A 19,146-nucleotide genomic window follows, 5' to 3' on the forward strand; every position below is an offset into this window, starting at 1 on the left:
GAAAATGTCATTATACATTTACCTCACTTTGCATATATGTATACATTATATGTATCCCTCACTTTGTCAGAATTTAAAATGTGTAAAAATTTACAGGCTGGGCATTGTGGCTCACACGTGTAATCCCAGCATTTAGGGAGGCCATAGCGGGAGATCACTTGAGCCCAAAAGGTCAAGGCTGCGGTGAGCAGCCACTATACTCCACTGGATAAGACTGAGACCTTGTCTCAAAAAAAAAAAAAAAAAAAAGGCTGGGCACGGTGGCTCGAGCCTGTAATCCCAGCACTTTGGGAGGCCGAGATGGGTGGATCACGAGGTCGGGAGATTGAGACCATCCTGGCTAACACAGTGAAACCCCATCTCTACTAAAAAAATACAAAAAAACTAGCCGGGCGAGGTGGCGGGTGCCTGTAGTCCCAGCTACTCGGGAGGCTAAGGCAGGAGAATGGCATGAACCCGGGAGGCGGAGCTTGCAGTGAGCTGAGATCCGGCCACTGCACTCCAGCCTGGGCAACAGAGCGAGACTCCGTCTCAAAAAAAAAAAAAACAAAAAAAACAAAAACTGACACATAATTGAAGTGGCCAGCAAACTGTTATCCTTATCCTGAAAGCTGCATTGTAATTGCTTCTTTATCCTGAACACTGGTATCTTATGCCACAACATCCCATTTCCTGACAAACAGGGTTGAATAAATGCTGATAAATCAATATAAAAAAGGCTTTCACCTGAACACTTGGTTTCAAAGCCTATTAAACACTAGAAGTAGAGTTATCTGTATTCATTTTTCCAATAAATATTTATTTCCAGTAAGTACTACATGACTATCTTACATGTAGTCACTATTCAAAGGACTGGGGTAAAGACAACAAAATTCCTAGTCTCAGAGCTTCCACTCTAGTGAAAGCATGTAAGTTATCAATATGCAGATGGATTTTAAAGCCAGTAGGCAGTATATTGAGCAACGCTATAGAGTGTAAATTTGGCAAGATAGCATGGAAGCCCATTTTATTTATTTATTTATTTTGTTTGAGATAGGGTCTCACTCTGTCGCCTAGGCAGGAGTACAGTGGCGTGCTCACAGCAACCTCCACCTCCCGGGTTGAAGTGATTCTCCTGCCTCTGCCTCCTGAGTAGCAGGGATTATAGGTGCACACTACCACACCTGGCTAATTTTTGTTATTTTAGGTTTCGTCATGTTGCAGGCTGGTCTCGAACTCCTGAACTCTGGTGATCCGCCCACCTCAGCCTCCCAAAGTGCTGGGATTACAGGCGTGAGCCACCGCGCCAGGCCGAAGTCCATGATTTTAAAGACTATTTAATAAATTTCTATTTTGTAGCTCAGTTTTGTTAGCTATGGCTTTATAAATACCCTGATAATTATATTTGGTAGCAAATCAGACACAATGTATTAAAGATTGATGAGACAAATATATTAAAGATAAAGATTAATTCAAGAGCACAGATATGATATGCATACTACTGAAATAAATAGTGTGATTTATAAATGAGAAAAAGTTAACAATGAACAGTATTTCAGAAATTGAAAAGGTGACACTAACAGTGCTAAATACACAGGCTTTTATTTATTTTCTTCAGATTGTTTTTTCGTGAATATAAAGATGAGGAGTCCACTCTGCAACCTAAAAATATTTACTTATTAAAACTATATTAATACTTTAATAAACTATACAAAAAGGTCATGAGACAAACATCTGCATTTATGGAACTGCATGTCAGTCAGGCCAGTTCCCTGTAGAGGGAATTCCTAGCATGACCTCATTCATCTGTGAGGACACAGAGCAGTCCTTGTTTAGACAGACACATTCATCTACGGCTCAGCATGGTCGGCCTTCCACTTCTTGATGGTTTCCTTCTGCTGTGAATGTGCATGTCCAGTTGTCTGCTTCTTAGAGCAGACATTTACCTGAAAATGTTACAATAATTAGTTACTGGTTATTAATTTGGATCTGTGTGAAAAGCCCAACCTATTACATGTTATAAAACCTTTCTCAAAAGACATTTTGATAATAAGGCCAGTGAATTTTTCAAGGGTTAAGATAACAAATATATTTCCAAATAATGTCTGAATAATTATAAGCTGTTGGGCAACTTCTTAAAGAAAACATTACTACAGAAGCATTTTCAAAACAAAATCCTACAAAAGAATTTCAGATCTGAAGTTACCTTCCTCATCCACCCGCCATTGGAGGAGGACTAGGGCCACGCAGATGATTGATTCTACCCATTCTTCGGGGAGGGTTTCCCGGTGGCCTAATAAAACAAAAAGTTAGTATCTACTGTTTGATAGACACAACTTTGTCTCCTTTTAAAAGCACTAAACTAGACCCTTTTCTTTTTCAGCACCCGCATGATCCTAAAACACAATTTAAAATAGAAACTACCATTTTAGGTCAGGAGGCAAAAATAAAACACTTAAAGGGACCAGATACATAATGCACACAAGGAACTGAGTCAAGAAAGGATTGTGATGAACTGAACAGCACCTCCAGTAATGCCCCAGTGAAACCCAGCTCCAGCTGATTTTTGCCAGGTAAAAACATAAGCCTAGCCCAGTGCTAGTTGATCTTGATCTTTAAGGCTTTTTTTTTTATTTAGAGACGGAGTCCCACTCTGTCTCCAGGCTGGAGTGCAGTGGCACAATCTCAGCTCACTGCAACCTCCACCTCCTGGGTTCAAGCAATTCTCCTGCATCAGCCTCCTGAGTATCTGGGACTACAGGCGCACACCACCACACCCAGCTAATTTTTGTATTTCAGTAGAGACGGGGTTTCACCATGTTGGTCAGGATGGTCTCTATCTCTTGACCTCGTGATCTACCCGCCTCGACCTCCCAAAGTGCTGGGATTACAGGCGTGAGCCACCGGCGCCTGGCGGTCTTCTAAGTTTTTAATTAGCAACTGGAAATCAGGATGTTAAAAAGAAATCTTTAGATTTTAATGTTGGTCATCAGTTTTCATCCTCTAATTTAGACTTTTCCCATGGGATATTTGATGTATATTTTAGTTTTGTCAGATTAACTCTGATTATTATCAAATCAGAGGCAATTTGACTTTTACAGTAATGCATTAATTTTCTAAAACAGGATTTAAACTCTTAATTTCCACAAATCTAACTCTATCTACCTAAAATATCTAATTTAATTAAGATATACAAAGAGATAAAAAGAACTATCAATTTAAAAAGCTGTACCCTCTTCCATCATCATATCTGGAATCAGATGAGTTTCCATAGCTTCTTCTTTTTTTCACATCTTGCTGAAGCAGAGTTTTGAAACTGAAACAAGGGGCAGAAAACAACAAAGGTATCACTTTTGACAACATTCTAAAATATATTTCCATGGTTTTTAACTCTCATCTCTGTGAGAGGATTACTAAACCCACTTAGGTCCTAACCCACATTTCTTGCAGCCAGCTGGACAACACCATTGAACTTAAGCATGTGTCTAAACTGAATGCACCATGTTGTGCACCAAATCCACCCTTCCTTGTATTTCTTATTTGCTAGTAACTCCCCTAGACAAAGCATGAAACCAGAGTCATCCCTGACCTCCACTTTAAATCAGCCATCGGGTTTTTACAGTGTCTCATGTTCATTTCCCCTGCAAAAGTCTACCTAACATCTTGGGGAAGAAGGGGCCAAGGGTGGTGTGGCAAAGGCACAGGGCTTCTGGGAATCCATTTAAATGGAATTTTTAAAAATGATTCGTAAAATTATATGGAAGGATTTAACTGAGTTTATAAAGTGCTTTTATAAACAACATGGAGTAGGTGAAATTTGTAAAAGAGTAAGTTTTGGATTGGGTAACTTAGGGCCTCTCTTGTGCCCTGTTGTATTTTTCTATGGAACCATCTCTTCCATTTTACATTCTACACCATCTAATTTATGCTATATACAGCCATAAAATTTAACTTCCGAGACCACGGCTAAGATCAAATTAAGCATAAAGACCACGGCCTGATACTCAAACTTCTTCATCCTTCATGTGGTTTCCTTTACCTGGGATAACTTCCTCTGATGGTCACCTCCCACAGTCATGCCCACCCTTGCAATATGAAGATATTTACTGACAGTAAAGTCAATGAAAAAAGAGTCTGTCTCCCATATCTTTCCATCCCTACAGTTCTCTGATCATGAGACACTCAAATATATATGTTCAAATTTAGGAATAGGTAAGACTTCTTAATTGTTGATGAACAATTCTAACAAACAGCATGTAAAAGACCAAAACATGCATTTATCTAGTAACCGCTTACAATTATGAAGACATTTAAACTTTTGTCTCCTTTACCAATTCTAGCCCTTCATTATAAAAAACCTCACTAGTTTGGATTTTTTTTAAAAAAAAGGATATAAAACCCTTTATTTACCTGTTATATAATATGGAATGAATGTTGCACGCACACACAAAAAAACAAGAATAGTAGAGAGAAAGTGAGGCCCAGTCATTTAGCATTAGAATGGACAGACCCAGCCATAGGTCGAAGTAGTTACCACCAAGGTTAAGACGTGGTCAAGTTTACCAATCCAATTAACATATACTCATAAGATGTCTGGTGGTAGCAGCTTTATTACTAAAGTCCATTTCCCTGTGTAAATCTATTTTTAAAATTGCAATAGATAACTGTTTTAGGAAAACTGAGCTTATTTAAGATACCTAACATAATGCACACAATGGACTCCTGTCAACTTAAATATCAGGGCAATTAAAAGCACTTCTATACTTACAACAAAACCACAAACTCAGCTATTCCCCAGAAGAAATCTGTTATCAAAGATAATCTCCATGGAGACTGACTCCGGCTGTCCAACACTTGTCCTACAGACAAGAATTAAAGAAACTTTAGTGAGTGCTACAAATCCCTAACCCAAGAGGCATCACATTTAGTTAGGTAACAATGACTGACTTGGGTTTCAACTTGCCCACTGGTCCAAATGGCCAACACCAGAAGAAATCTGTGAGCATCATTCCAAGGAAATGTTGGGAGGAGTAATGTTCCATTATCTAGGGACATTCCTCTAGTATGTCAAAAGTCTACTACAGTTTATAAACTTGGTGGGTGACTTCATTCTATTCAACTACTTTCTTTCTATAAATATATAACAAAGGCTGGGCACGGTGGCTCATGCCTGTAATCTCAGCACTTTGGGAGGCCAAGGCAGGCAGATCACGAGGTCAGGAGATTGAGACCATCCTGGCTAACACAGTGAAACCTCGTCTCTACTAAAAACTATAAAAAATTAGCTGGGCATGGTGGCACACACCTGTAGTCCCAGTTACTCAGGAGGCTGAGGCAGAAGAATTGCTCAAACCCGGGAGGCAGAGGTTGCAGTGAGCCCAGATTGCGCCACTGCACCCCAGCCTGGGCGACAGAGCGAGACTTGTCTCAAAAAAAACACAAAAATTGTTTTACATATATATGTGTGTGTGTATATATGTATATGTATACATATATAACATATTTTATATAAAACAATATATATTAAATATGAAACAAACACTTATCATGGTTTAAAAATGTAACAATGGTTACCAATCATTAACCATTTTAAAGAGTACAGTTCTGTGATATTAAGTACATTCTACATTGATGTACAACCATCATCACCATCCACCTCTAGAACTTTTTCATCTTCTCCAGCTGAAACTCTATACCCATTAAACCCTGATTCCCATTACCTTCTCCACCCAGCTCCTGGCAACCACCATTCTACTTTCTGTCCCTACAAATTTGACTCCTCTAGGAACCTCATAAAAGAAGAATCATACAATTTCTGTCCTTTAGTGACCAGCTTTTCACTTGGCATGTCTTCAAATTTCATCCATGTTGCAGCATGTGTCAAAATCTCCTTCCTGAAGGTTGAATAATATATCCTTGTATGTATATACTACATTTCGTTTACCCACTCATATCTGTGGATGGACACTTGAATTGCTTCAACCTTCTGACTACTGTGAATAATGCTGCTATCAACATGGGTGTAAAAATACCTGTTTATTCAAGTACTTTGAAGAAACATATGGGACAGGTGAATATAAAGGAATGCTCACACCACTTCCATATTCCTAAACGTGTTGAGTATTTTCATTTACAAAGTCTCTTGCCTGTATAAAAAGATTGCTTATTCATACTCTTACAAGGCTTTGGAATCAATTATTTTTATATAATTCTTATAAAGAGTGTATGCTCTAAGTAGTAAAGAGAATTTGTCTTGTTCTTCATTAAAATAACTACTGTTTTCTATAATTGCATACTCTTGATTCTAATAAACTCTCGTTTTATCTTAAGCAAAACTGGATCTATTTTTCAAACCACTTTAATACAAGCTATAACATAATTTGGTACACTATCATTTCAGCCTTGCAAATCAAGATGTCAGAATATTTGGGGGGAAGAATAACTGTCAACTACCTCTCCTTTCCATTATCCCAAGAGTTAACCCCAATCACCTCTACCCACTCCACGAGGGTTTACTTTTGTCTTCTTGACCAGCTTAATTTCAGATATCCACTTGGATCTAAGCTCTCACTGTGCTACTGAGAGCAAGGGGCTACAAAACTTTAGAGGATGGATGACAGGCTTAGTTCTCTGCCTCTTACTAGCTCTGCTTCGTTGGCTGATGTGACATTTTCTTTCTCCAACAAAAAGTATTCCAGGGCTAGCCATCACATAAGATTGTTGAGAGGGGGGAAAAAAAAAAGTCATCTGACAGTAAGAGAAAGATTTTGTCCATTAAGTGCTGATAATACAGTCCTAAGAAGGTGGATCTAATTGGAACCTGTCATTTCTTCCTCTGTGACTCAATCTTGCTTTTCCACTTTCCCTTTCTGAAGGCAGAATGTCCCTTCCACCAATATCCCCAGAGAGAAGTAAGGTGTTTGAATGCAGTTGCGTTTCTCAACTCTTAAAGTGCGATAAAGGGTCCTAATCGGCTACTTATGTGGACCAAATAAAATAATGCGAACACAGTAAGACACAACAAATACAAGGAATTATTCAATGATTCATACAAAAGCTTCCAGCCTTAAGCTTGTATCACAAAGGCTAGGAAACAGGCTATAAAACAGACTAAAGTCTGAAAGCGCCCAAAACTAAGATGGAATTTTGATGCTTTTCTGTAGTGTCCATCAATCTACTTATTTCAAAGATTTTTAAGTGGGAGATGAGGAAGGGAGATTTTGAAAAGTCAAGAAATGCAAAAGTGCACTCGGCGAGAAGGCTTCTCATCGACTACCTTACTCGTCTGTGGAGAAAAACAGATGACTCAAATAGAACCAAGACCTAGTTCCAGTGATCCACAACTCCTTGTTAAGGCTGCACCAAAAAATTTCACCTGAGTCAAACAGGTGGGCAGGCAGCTCTAGCATTGATCTGACACAGTCATGTCCTTCCTTTTCGGTCATTTTCTTTGTGAGGTCGCAGAATTAAGTCTCTCGGATTCTCCATTCCGGAAATAATTAACTTGCTCCTAGGGGAAGATAGTACTTCTTCCCGTGCCCCTTGAAATTCGAGCAAAACGTTCCATGTATGACTAGCTACCCTCTCCTGGGGAAAAAGCCGATGCAAAGCTTTCATATAATTATCATCCTAGGTCGGCTCGGTCTTTTTACACGTTGTAGAAAGAGGCAGCAAAGTAGATAACAAGGACATTGACGCCAGCCTACCTGGGTTCGAATCCCGACTCAACCATTAACTGTTACCTCTGTGATCTTGGGCAAGCTATTTAATCTATCTGCGCCTCAGAGTTTCCACCCGTAAAACAGGATTCAATGTGACGATAAGCACATAACTGAAACAGTGCCCAGAGCACAAGCGCTACGTGTACAGCATCGACGTCCTTGTCCTCACTAGTTTTAAGGATACCGACACCCGAGAGGAAAGACCACCCTCGCAAATCCACAATCAAGCGCTTGCTATACTAAGGCGGGGTTGCAGGGCTCCCAATACTCAGCGTGAGGCCGGCGGGACCTCGGCCCCCGACTGCCGGCTCGGACACCATCTGCTGAGGCGCCACAAGCCGGGGCGACTTCGCGTCCAGCTCCGCCCGGCCGCGGAGCGCTAAGCCTGGGGAAGCCGCACCGGGTCCAACACTCAGCGAGCGACGATGAAAGGAACCTGGGGTCCGATCTTACAAGTCACCGGTCGAAGCCACAGTCCGCTCTCAACTTACCGTTCGAGATGTAAACCATCTTCTCCCACTACCCGGCTTCAGATCGACCGGGCGCCTGGCCCCTCTCGGCCTCTGTATCTCCCTCTGCCCCCCGCCCTTCGAGCGTCACAGGACGCGATTAGACAAAATGATGACGAGGCCTAAGGTAGGCAGAGCCCATTGGCTGCTGAGAGAGACGCGCCCCCGATGGGCGTTTTTGCGTCGTCACACCGGCGACTTCCGGTTAGGCGAGGCCGGCTGAGCGGACAACCGGATATGACGTTAAGGACTGCCCTGTAAGCCCTCGGTTTCCAGTCCTCTATCCAACTTGATCGCGCGGAGTTGGTTTGCACCGCCCAGGGAGGGGAAGATATTTTCTCGTTGATTGATAGGCTCCAGGTCGGGGTAGGAGAGGCTGTCCTGTATGAAGTGGCTTGAAGGGCCGCTGACAGGAGGAAATGCTTCCGAATTTTCCAAACGTGTTGAGGTTTGAGGGTGCTGAGCTTGTGAGATTTGGTAGGAGGGTGCTGACTACACGTTAAGGAATTTTATTGTCACGCCTTTGGGAATATACTGCCAGGCTCCTCCTAGATATATTCATTCTATTTCAAATAAACATCTCTACCTTTGTTCACCAGAAACTGAGTTTTTCTTAGCCTTTTGAGGGGCAACTGGAACTGTAGACCCTTTCTCTGCTTGTTTCTTATTGATGGCGACTGCTTATGACCACTTTGTTGACAGACGAATTAGAAGGCATGTCTTGGACATTCACTAAATGTGGACCACATACTATGGATATTTACTCTGCTCCAGCCACTGGGCTGCTTCTGTTCCTTGAACGTGGCCATTTCATTCCCATCTCAAGGCCTCTGCACTTCGCTGTTCTTTCAGCGTGGAGACCTAATAACTGCTTCCTTTGGCTTCCCCCCACCCAGTTCTCAAGCCATGTGTCATCTCTTTGGAAAGATTCCTAATCACCTTCCAGAAAATGAAAATTACATGCTGGAAATGTATTTTGAGTTTAACAACGTCGGTTAAGATTTTATGTTCTAATACTTAGAAGTGACAAAGATCTAATTTTATGTTGATTTTGGAGAGAGCATTTTCCCCCAGAAAAGTTCATAATAGGACAAGACAACATCCTTCACCTCATTTGGGATTTGTGCAGCGCAATCATAAAGGATCATTTCTGCAAAAATATTAGGGCGGGGCCGTTAATTTTCCCAAGGGCCTTTCTTAATCTAGACCGTGCCACCATCATCTCTCACCTGCTGTATGCTAGTTTCCTTCTAACTGAAATCTCGGGTGCCGTCTTTTACCATCCTTAGGCAGTTTTACAAACTGTAGCAAGATCGATCTTAAAAGGGAGATCATCTCATTCCCTTGCCTAAAAACTTTTGGACATTAAAATATAGTGATTTCCTATTGCTCTTAAAATCCAGTTCCTTGTCATGGCCTACAGGCCCAAGGTGACTTGTCTTCTTGATTGCTCCTCTCACTGTACTTCCGGCCACACCTCTCCCTCACCCCCCCCAGATTATGCTCTGGCAACATTGTTGTTTTAGTTTGTGAACACCCCCACCCAGATTATGCTCTGGCAACACTGTTGTTTTAGTTTGTGAACACCCAGGATTTTACTGATATCTCCAGGATTCTGCCTTGCTTGTCTCTCTACTGGAACCCTCCTCCTCTGACTCTGCACATCCAGCTCATTTTATTCTTTAGCTCTCTGCTTAGTTGTCACCACTTCTGGGTACCCTTCCCTGGCCACTCATCTCCGTATTTATTTTCTTCATAGTAACTCACATTGTGAAACCTGATAATTGATTTTTGTCTCTTGCCCTCAAGAAAATACAAGATGTAAGAGGTCAGGAATCCTGTCTGCCTTATTGTCTTTTATAATCTTCAAGGTCTATCATAGTTCTTGGCAAGTAGTAGGTGCTCAGATATTTGTTGGTTGGTTGAATGAGATTTTTTTAGACCTTTTTTTTTTTTTGACAATTCCTTAAAATCTCTCCAATTGCCAAAGGAAGAAAGAAACTAACATTGGGATCTCATGAGTATCAGACATTGTGAGGCTATTTCTTCCTCCCCATTCCTTTATCTAGATCATTTTTGCCTGAGATTTAATGCAGTGATTTCCTAATGAGCTACCTCTAGTTTCTCCATACTCCATTTCATGCTATCTTCAGCTGTTAGTTTAATCCTATCTTGCCTCTTCCACTCACAAACCTTCAGTTTCTCCCCACCACCTGACAAACAACATTGAGCCTCCCTGGTATGGCATTAAGGGCTTTCCTGATATATCTTAGATTTTGCTCTCTGATTTCTACCTTCCTAATAGACCCTTTGTTTTCCTGCCTTGTTGCCTCTGCTCATGTGTTTCCTCTCGAAGGGAACTTTCTCCACCTGCTAAAATCGAATCAATCCTTCAAGGCAAAGCATGTGCCTCTCAAATAACAAAGGTGAAAGTACTTTGAAAAATGACAAAAATTATATAATTAGTAACAAGATGTGGTAGAGGACAAAGATAGCATTTTCCCTCTTTCCCTAACCTTCTTTAATGTCTGAAACTAAGCATTAGCCACTAGCCACATGTAGCTGTTGAATATTTGAAATGTGGCTAGTCTGAATTGAAATGTACTGTACAAAATACCAGATCACAAAGATTTAGAATGAAATGAAGACTGTAAACTATCTTGGTTTTAATATTGATATGTTGAAATGATATTTTGGAAATTAAAGAACGTATTTTACTAAAAGTAATTTTATTTATTTAATTTTATTTATTTTTTATGTCACTACTAGAAAATTTAAAGTTACATACTTGGCTCACATACATGGTTTACATTACATTTCTGTTGGATACTGCTTGTCTAGAATGAAGACATTGGCCTGGCACAGAAGAGGTATTCAATAAATACTTGCTGAGTGAATGAAAGAATTGGTCGTTTTAATAATGGATAATATGTATACAGGGTTACTATGCATCAGACACTGTTCTAAACACTTTCCATTTATTCATCTAATCCTCATAACAACAACGATAATAATAACTAACATTTATATAGCACTTACCCTGTGCCAGGGAATGTTCTGATTGCTTTTCATGTATTCATTCATTTAAACTTCAACCCTACTGAGTTCTGTTATTCCCATTTTACAGATGAGGAAACTGAGAGAGAGCTCAAGTGTCTTGCCCAAGGTCACACAGTTAATAAGAAGCAGAACTGAGGTTAAGATCAAGAGCCAGGCTCTGTAGTTTGTGCTCTTAACCCCTGTGCTATGCTGCGTCTCCACACATAAGAGAAGTATTGAAATAGTATACAATCCACCATGGTATTCGTAGTCTAGATTGAGAGGTGATTTCTGGAGACTGTTTGACTGGATCTCAGCTTTCTCAAAGTTGCAAAATAGCTGCCCAGTTTTTCTTTTCTAGATTCCTCAACAAAATTCCCTGAGCACCTCTAAGTGGATGACCTTCCTATCTCTGCACCAATCCCTTGGCCAGCGGGATGGGCCATTCTGAATGACAGCTGCCTCTGGAGCTGGAGCTTGACTCAATCCCACTTAAGCTGGATGGCTTGAGAGTTGGAGAGGGGTGCTGTTTACCACAAGATAATGAAGGAACACTGGGTTACATAGAAACAATAAGATGTCCTCAATATTACTGTTAGGAAACATGAAAACAGATGGCATTTATATTCTTTATTGACCTTTTATGTGTTTGTTCTTAGAGTTATTGCCTTTGCATTCTTTATTTCATCTGGACTCTGAATCCTTAACTCTTTAATTGCCTCATTTTTCTACCTTATACTCTTTATTGTTGCTATTCACAGCAACTTCTTTTTTATAATTTTCATTTTTTAAAAAACTATGTAGCCAGATTGGACCTGCTGTGCAAATCAGAATTCAGCTGAAGTGATGGTTGCACTACTCTACAAGTCACTTTCTTAAACTACCTGAACTTATTTTCTGTATCAAAATGAGAAAATGTTTATAAAAATTCACATTGCAGTCATCCTTAGAGAATTTGGTTGGCTAAAAGTTTAAAAATTTCATCTGTAGTCTCTGAAGTATTTCACAGAGTTAATTACATTATCAGTTTCACTAGTGAGCCTGTATGATTATATATATATATATATATAGCCTATCTTTAAATAAGGAATATCTAGACTCAACCTGTGGTTCTATTACAGGATGAAAAATACCATTCCGATTATAATTTCTAACTTTTTAACTCATGATCCATTTTTGGCAATCCTGGTAACTGCATTGTAAACCATTATAGTGGTAAATGGAATGGAATACTGGTCCAGAATTTTAAAGTTAAACCATCAGATATTTAGGTGTTAGTTGCCTTCTAGGGGCATTGACTGATCACTAAAAGCAAATTTTTAATATTTTTAGAATTGTATTCCATAGTACCAAAATATGTGTTCCTTTCTAAGCCCTATCTTTAGATTCCTAAATATGGAGTATATAAAGTATAACAGTATGTGCATTTTATTATGTTATAGATCTCAAGATAACATTAGGTTTTATATTTTGAAAAAATAGAGTATAGATATGTGCCATGTGACACTAAGGAATGTATAATTTACTATTCTTATTCACTAACTGGTTTGGTGCATAGTATTGATGGTTCTTGGATCTTCCTTTGTTTGAATGTGGTACCTGTACATAATATTAAAATCAAAAGATGCAAAGGGATATCCCATGAGGAGCAAGTCTCCTTTCTTCTCCTGTAACCCAGGATTCTCAATGTTGATTCCCTGGCTTAGTGATACTGTCATAAGCACTGCTTGGCAAATTTCTCCTGGGCAATAGAAGCCTTGATGACAGATTCACCTCCGAATTTCCGTCTTCTGAATCTTTGCCAAGCAATTCCTCACTCATTTTTAGCTCTTTTAATGCCTTTAAAATGTTATTTTTTTCTCATTATTTTGTCTAAGTTTTTTTTTTTTTTTTTGCTTTTGTTTTTGTTTTCCTAAGGAGGAAAGTTAGTACAAATTACTTAATCCTTTATGGCAGAAGTGGAAGTTCATACATTTATTTAACCAAATCGACATGACAATTTAGGTCTTAGATTAAACGCTGTTTTGCTTTTGACTGTAACAATTCTGTTATTTATGTAGACATTTTCCAGAACAATTGCTGTTTTCCTGGTATTGTCAAAACACATTATTACTTATAAACAGGAAGAATCGTTACTAGTAACCCGATGTGTGGATGATTAAAAAACATTTATTTTGCCGATAAACATCCCACTTTTAATCTTTCCAAAACCAAACAGATGAATACAATGTTGATGTGGTTTGACGCTTTCTGTCCTTTTAATGGAAGGTTCAATGAAAATAGGTTTATTTTATAGTCTCTTAGGGAAAAGTTCTTTATGGCCCAGTGATTACTGTTCGTGGGAAAAATTGTTAGCTAGGCTTGAGAGGATGCTAGTAGGGAGGTTGCTGTGACCTCAGCTGGTGGCTAGGGAAGCTATTGCTAATAGTTCAAGAGCACTTTATTTTTCTAACTAATTGTATAACACCAGCAGCTTGGATAATATTACCCAAGGTCAAATATGGGTCTCAAAAAATATCTTTCACAATTATCAGTAATTCACATCTTCGCTGTGAAACTGTAACTTGTTTTTGATGAGAAGTATGAAACAGAGCCTCTGAAAATGGAACCTGGCAACTGAAGACGTGTTGCTTGATATTATTTTTTCATTCCTTTTGAATGTATTTAGCTACTCCTTAATGGCACCCAGTCTTTTCAGATTGAGATGTTTCACAAGTATGTTGGAGACCATATGTGCAGAAAAGTGGAGAAGCAAGTAGAAACGGATATACAGCCACCCTAGGTGCTGACCTGTTCCTGCACTGGACTCAGCTGGCTAGCAAGGGAGGGGAGCAGATGTAGGGGGCGCCAACAGGGCTAGGACACAAGACAGAGAGCCATCGCTTAGGCTTACTGCTGCAGCAGCAGTGGCAGCATGAGCAGTTCACACCCAGATTTAGTAGGCTAACTGGGTACCCAGGAGCTCACTGTTGGGACTGTTCCCACATGGGGAAGCCACCCAGAATATAACTCTAGTCATTTCAACACAGTCACTCTTTTTAGAAGCGTAAAATTCCAAAGAAGCCCTTCTAAATTACATTTTCCATCATAAGTCTTAAAAAAGTTCATATCCTTAACCCAGCATTTCCATTTCTAGATTTATTCTGAAGAAACAATGAGATGTTCAAACAGATTTCTGTGAAAGGATATTTATCACAGTGTTATTTGGAATGAAAAAGAATGGAAGTCATGTAACTGTGTAACAATGGGGAATTGGCTAAGTGTTGGAATACAACATGATACTGTACATTAAAATAATGAGAAACCATGATATATTAAGTGAAAAACCAGATTACAAAACAATATGTAGAGTATGATATAAATGTAAAAAAGAAATGTATTTATATGGCAATATACTAATATGGCATTATGGGAGCTATAATTTTTTTCTTTCCCTTAAGCTTTTCTATAGTTCCCAAATTTTCTACAATAAACATGCATGCCTCTTATAACTAGAAATAAATGCCAATACTTTCTAAAAGTTGGGCCAGGCGTGGTGACTCATGCCTGTAATCCCAGCACTTTGGGAGACTGAGGCAGGTGGATCACCTGAGGTCAGAAGTTCGAGACCAGCCTGGACAAACATGACAAAATTCCATCTCTTCTAAAAATACAAAAAAATTAGCCAGGCATGGTTGCACGTGTCTGTAGTCCCAGCGACTCAGGAGGCAGAGGCAGGAGGATCACTTGAACCCAGGAGGCAGAGGTTGCAGTGAGCTGAGATCGCGCCACTGCACTTCAGCATGGGCAACAGAGTAAGACTCTGCCTCCAAAAAAAAAAAAAAAGTTATATTTGTTAGAAATGGGGTTTATTTCTAGTTTTATTTTAATGGTTTGGATAATTCTTTTAAAAGTTTAAAGTTTTTTTCTTGATATGATAGAAATGATAGAAAATTAACTACTTGGGTAGTTGTTAACTTTTGCCAATTTTATTTCGTAAGATTATCATCAGCTCTGCCTAATTGTGTGTGTGTGTGTGTGTGTGTGTGTGTGTGTATATATATATGTGGAGAGAGAGAGAGGCACCCCACTCAAGTGAATTAGTGAAGTCAATGCTTTTTTGTTTTTTTCTAAGTATGAGTAGACTCTAGTAAGAAGCAAGGAAGCAGTTTCAGATTCCTTGCTGGTTAGCTCAAAAAAGCCTTTGCTTCTGATTAAAGTGAAGCATTATACATTCAAATTTTGTGAATGATATATTGGTAAGTCTACTAATTAAAAACATTCATTTTAAACACATGCTTTTTCTGAGTTCTATCATATTATCATACTACTAATTTTTTTAAAAAAAAGTTTTTAGGTTTTTAGCCTTTCTTTTTGGTAGCAAACTGATTGTTGATGGATACTAGAATCATCTTACCAGTATTTTGACCATACTGAAAAAATGGCCTGTGAATCAAAAAAATCTATGGAATTTGATATGATGGCAGAAAATCGTAAATTCTCAAAACAAACCGAAATGTTGCTTTGTGAGAGTTCAATCTGCATCCCTTTAAAATAACTTAGAGAGTATAGACTAGTACATTGTGGCAACTGAGTCTTATTTTTAGGGAAAGAAATTAGAGTCCAAATCAATGATTTTTGCCCTCCAACTGGAAGGCACTTTCTGGAAATAGGCAGGGAATCAATGCTGAAAGTAAGTGATTTCTTTTGAGTACTCATACAGTAAAATACAAAACTTGAGCTGCCTTCCGTGTGAGAGTGAACAAGGGCTGCAGAGACTCTGATTTTTCCTAAGCCTCTACAGGGTCAAGAGGATTTGGGAGGCTGCCCACATGGTGCCCACCAAGCATGCTCTGGAATACCCGCTGTGAGCAGCTTGTTTCTTTAACTCTCACTCCAAAATAAGTGGTGTTTCAGCTTTAGGAATAAATAAACTACTTTTGAAATCTAAAACGAGAGAAGGAAATGGCCTCCTTTGACCATCTGAGTGATGTGAGGTGTACTTGAGAGCTTGCCTGGTTGTTGCGATATAGGCCCAGGGAGTGTGGCTGCAGATTCTCTGCCATTAAGGAACTTTCATTCTCCACAAGAAGGAAGGGGATTGATAAATGAACAGATGATTAATATAAGACAGAAGGTCAGGTGCTATAAGAGAATCCCACACGAAATGAGGAGGAGGGAGAGCATATCATACCTAGAGTGAATCAGAGAAGGATTCCTGAGAAATGGCAGCTGAAGTGTATTTTATAAGATAAAGTTTTCCTTTTTTTTTTTTTAAACGGGAGTAAGAAGCTAGAAATGAAGGATTACAATGAGACTTCATCTGTCTTTCAGAAATCCTTTCCCCCGAATTTTCACATGCCTTAAACCTAATACGATTTATGATGGAATTAATTTGAATTGACTGATTTTTTAAAAGCATTCTATTTCCATAGCTTATATGAAAGAAAATTGTTTGTTGTAGACTTAGATTTGTTGTGTACCTATTAAAGCCTAGCTGGTTCGTTGTCACCCTAGAAATGTTCTAATTAGCATCAAGTCTTGCATAAGATATTTTCCTATCTCTTCTGAATGCCTTGTAGATGGGCGAAATGTTACCTCCTAATTCATTATTTTTCTTCAGATGTAAGTTATAGTTTACATTGGTTAAACTCAGGCACACTTTTTTTTAATTATTATTGTTAATTGTTATTTCCTATTGTCAACAAGCCTTGGAAGTACAATAAAGCAGGAGTGGCATGCTTTGGTGCCTGTGAGGGCTAGGCAGCTGGGAACTATGCCAAATAGAGAGTGCCTTCCTTCTCTGAAGGGGACAGAAACTTTTCAACTCTAGCCAGTTGTCACCATGAGGGATCGGGGGCCAGTGTAGCCAGAGTCTCCAGTGGTTTTAAGAGAAATGTAAAATCTGGATGATTATCTGAAATTTCTCTATTTTTAAATGTTGGTAACTAATTCATGTTTTCAAACAACATGGTGCTGGCCAAATAAAACCTGCCTATGGGATATGTGCAGCGCAGCAGCCACCTGTTTGCAACCTTTACTTTAAGACATACTCACTAGAAATTACTAAAATTCCTCATAGGCCCAGGCATAAAGAAAGGTAACATTAAAAACAAGACCACTAAGCCTTTTATTATGGAATATTTCAAACATTGAAAATACGAAAATAAACAAAATTTAAAAGCTATTGAATCTCCCAAAAAACACTTTAAGGACATACTGGTAATTCTTTTAAAAGTTAAAGTTTTTTCTTGATACGATAGAAATGATAGAAAATTAACCACTTGGGTAGTTGTTAACTTTTGCCAATTTTATTTCGTAAGATTATCATCAGCTCTGCATAATTGTGAACTGAGAGACATGTGACTGTGATCTGAGTTACATATGGTTCCAACTTGTTTTTCAGATTATAAACTAACTTGCTTTCTTAATTTTCTTGTTCAGGACAATGACTAGAGAGAATTAAACCAAGTCAAGGACAAAAACTCCCTGCTTTCTTAATTAATGACCCTTATGATAGATTAACTTCCTCTTCATTGTCCTGCTTTGCTTAGATCAGGTGACAGAAAACCCATGACTATTACACGATCTGTAAAAAGTGTTAACTGTACCCTTCCCAAAAAGAAACATTCCCTATAACCAAATTCCTGTAAATATGTGCCAACCTTGTATGAAAAATGTTGTAATCCTGCTAAAAGCTCCTCTGTCTCTGCTTGTATAACTGAAACCTTAACTTCCCTACTTCAGAACACTGACTGTGTTCCTTTGGAGTTGGTGTTTTTGGGTGGGCCATCCTCACACTTTGCACTCTCTGTAAATTAGATTCTGACCATTTTGATTCTTTTAGGTTGACAAAAAGTAGAATAGTATAATGAACCCCTTTGTACATACCAACCAGTTTAGACAATTATCAACTCATAGCTAGTCTTGTTTTATCCCACCCACTTCCCCCATGTACTCAGATTATTTTTAAGCAAATCGTAGATGCCATATAGTTTCATCTGTAAATATTTCAGCACACCATCACTAAAAGACAAGGACTCCTTAAAAATATATAATTGCTATGCTACTTTCCCACCAAAAATTAACAATAATTCCTTAATGTCATTAAATATTCAATGTTCCAAAATCCCCTGATAATTATCACAATTTTTTTCCATTTTCATTTTTCAAATAAGTATCAAAATACATTGCAGTGCTTGATATAGCTTGATAAATCCCTTTAAATGTAAAAGTGACCATGTTACTAGAAAGGGGTCCTGATCCAGACCTGAAGAGAGTGTTCTTGGATCTCTTGCTGTAGCAGGACAAGCCACAGACAAAACCCCTCAGACACCGAGTTAAAGAAGGAAGGGCTTTATTCAGCCAGGAGCTTCAGCAAGACTCAAGTCTCCAACAACCAAGCTCCCTGAGGGAGCAATTCCTTCTCTTTTAAGGGCTCACAACTCTAAGGGGGTCTGTGTGAGAGGGTCGTGATCGATTGAGCAAGCAGGGGGTACGTGACTGGGGGCTGCAAGCACCAGTAATTAGAACAGAACAGGACAGGGATTTTCACAGTGCTTTTCTATACAATATCTGTAATCTATAGATAACATAACCGATTAGGTCAGGGGTTGATCTTTAACCAGGCCCAGGATGTGGCAACAGGCTGTCTGCCTGTGGATTTCATCTCTGCCTTTAGTTTTTATTTCTTTCTTTGAGGCAGAAATTGGGCATAAGACAATATGAGGGTTGGTCTCCCTTATTCCCCACCTTTGAGAATCTCACTCAATAGTGGGAGTTCTCACTTTCATTTTTACTACCTCTGTCTTCTTGCAAGACAGATCAATAGTGATTTATATGGTACACGTGTGCTAAAGCATTTTGGTGAACTAAGGTAGCAATGAAGCTTTTTATCATTTGAAGAAGTACAGGTAGCA

The 19,146-nt window shown here is 39.0% G+C and overlaps 1 protein-coding gene across 1 annotated transcript; it reads right to left on the reverse strand.

Moving 5' to 3' along the window:
- Positions 1-1,562: 1,562 nt before the first annotated feature.
- On the reverse strand, positions 1,563-8,266 carry SELENOK (selenoprotein K). Its single transcript, NM_001159381.2, has 5 exons — positions 8,192-8,266; positions 4,748-4,838; positions 3,212-3,295; positions 2,186-2,272; positions 1,563-1,925 (listed from the first exon to the last, which is right to left on the reverse strand). Exons 1-5 carry the CDS (start codon positions 8,208-8,210, stop codon positions 1,922-1,924), a joined length of 285 nt encoding a protein of 94 aa, NP_001152853.1. The 5' UTR covers positions 8,211-8,266; the 3' UTR covers positions 1,563-1,921.
- Positions 8,267-19,146: the final 10,880 nt, after the last annotated feature.

This window comes from Macaca mulatta, chromosome 2, assembly GCF_049350105.2.
Source record: "Macaca mulatta isolate MMU2019108-1 chromosome 2, T2T-MMU8v2.0, whole genome shotgun sequence".
Lineage (NCBI taxonomy): Eukaryota > Metazoa > Chordata > Mammalia > Primates > Cercopithecidae > Macaca > Macaca mulatta.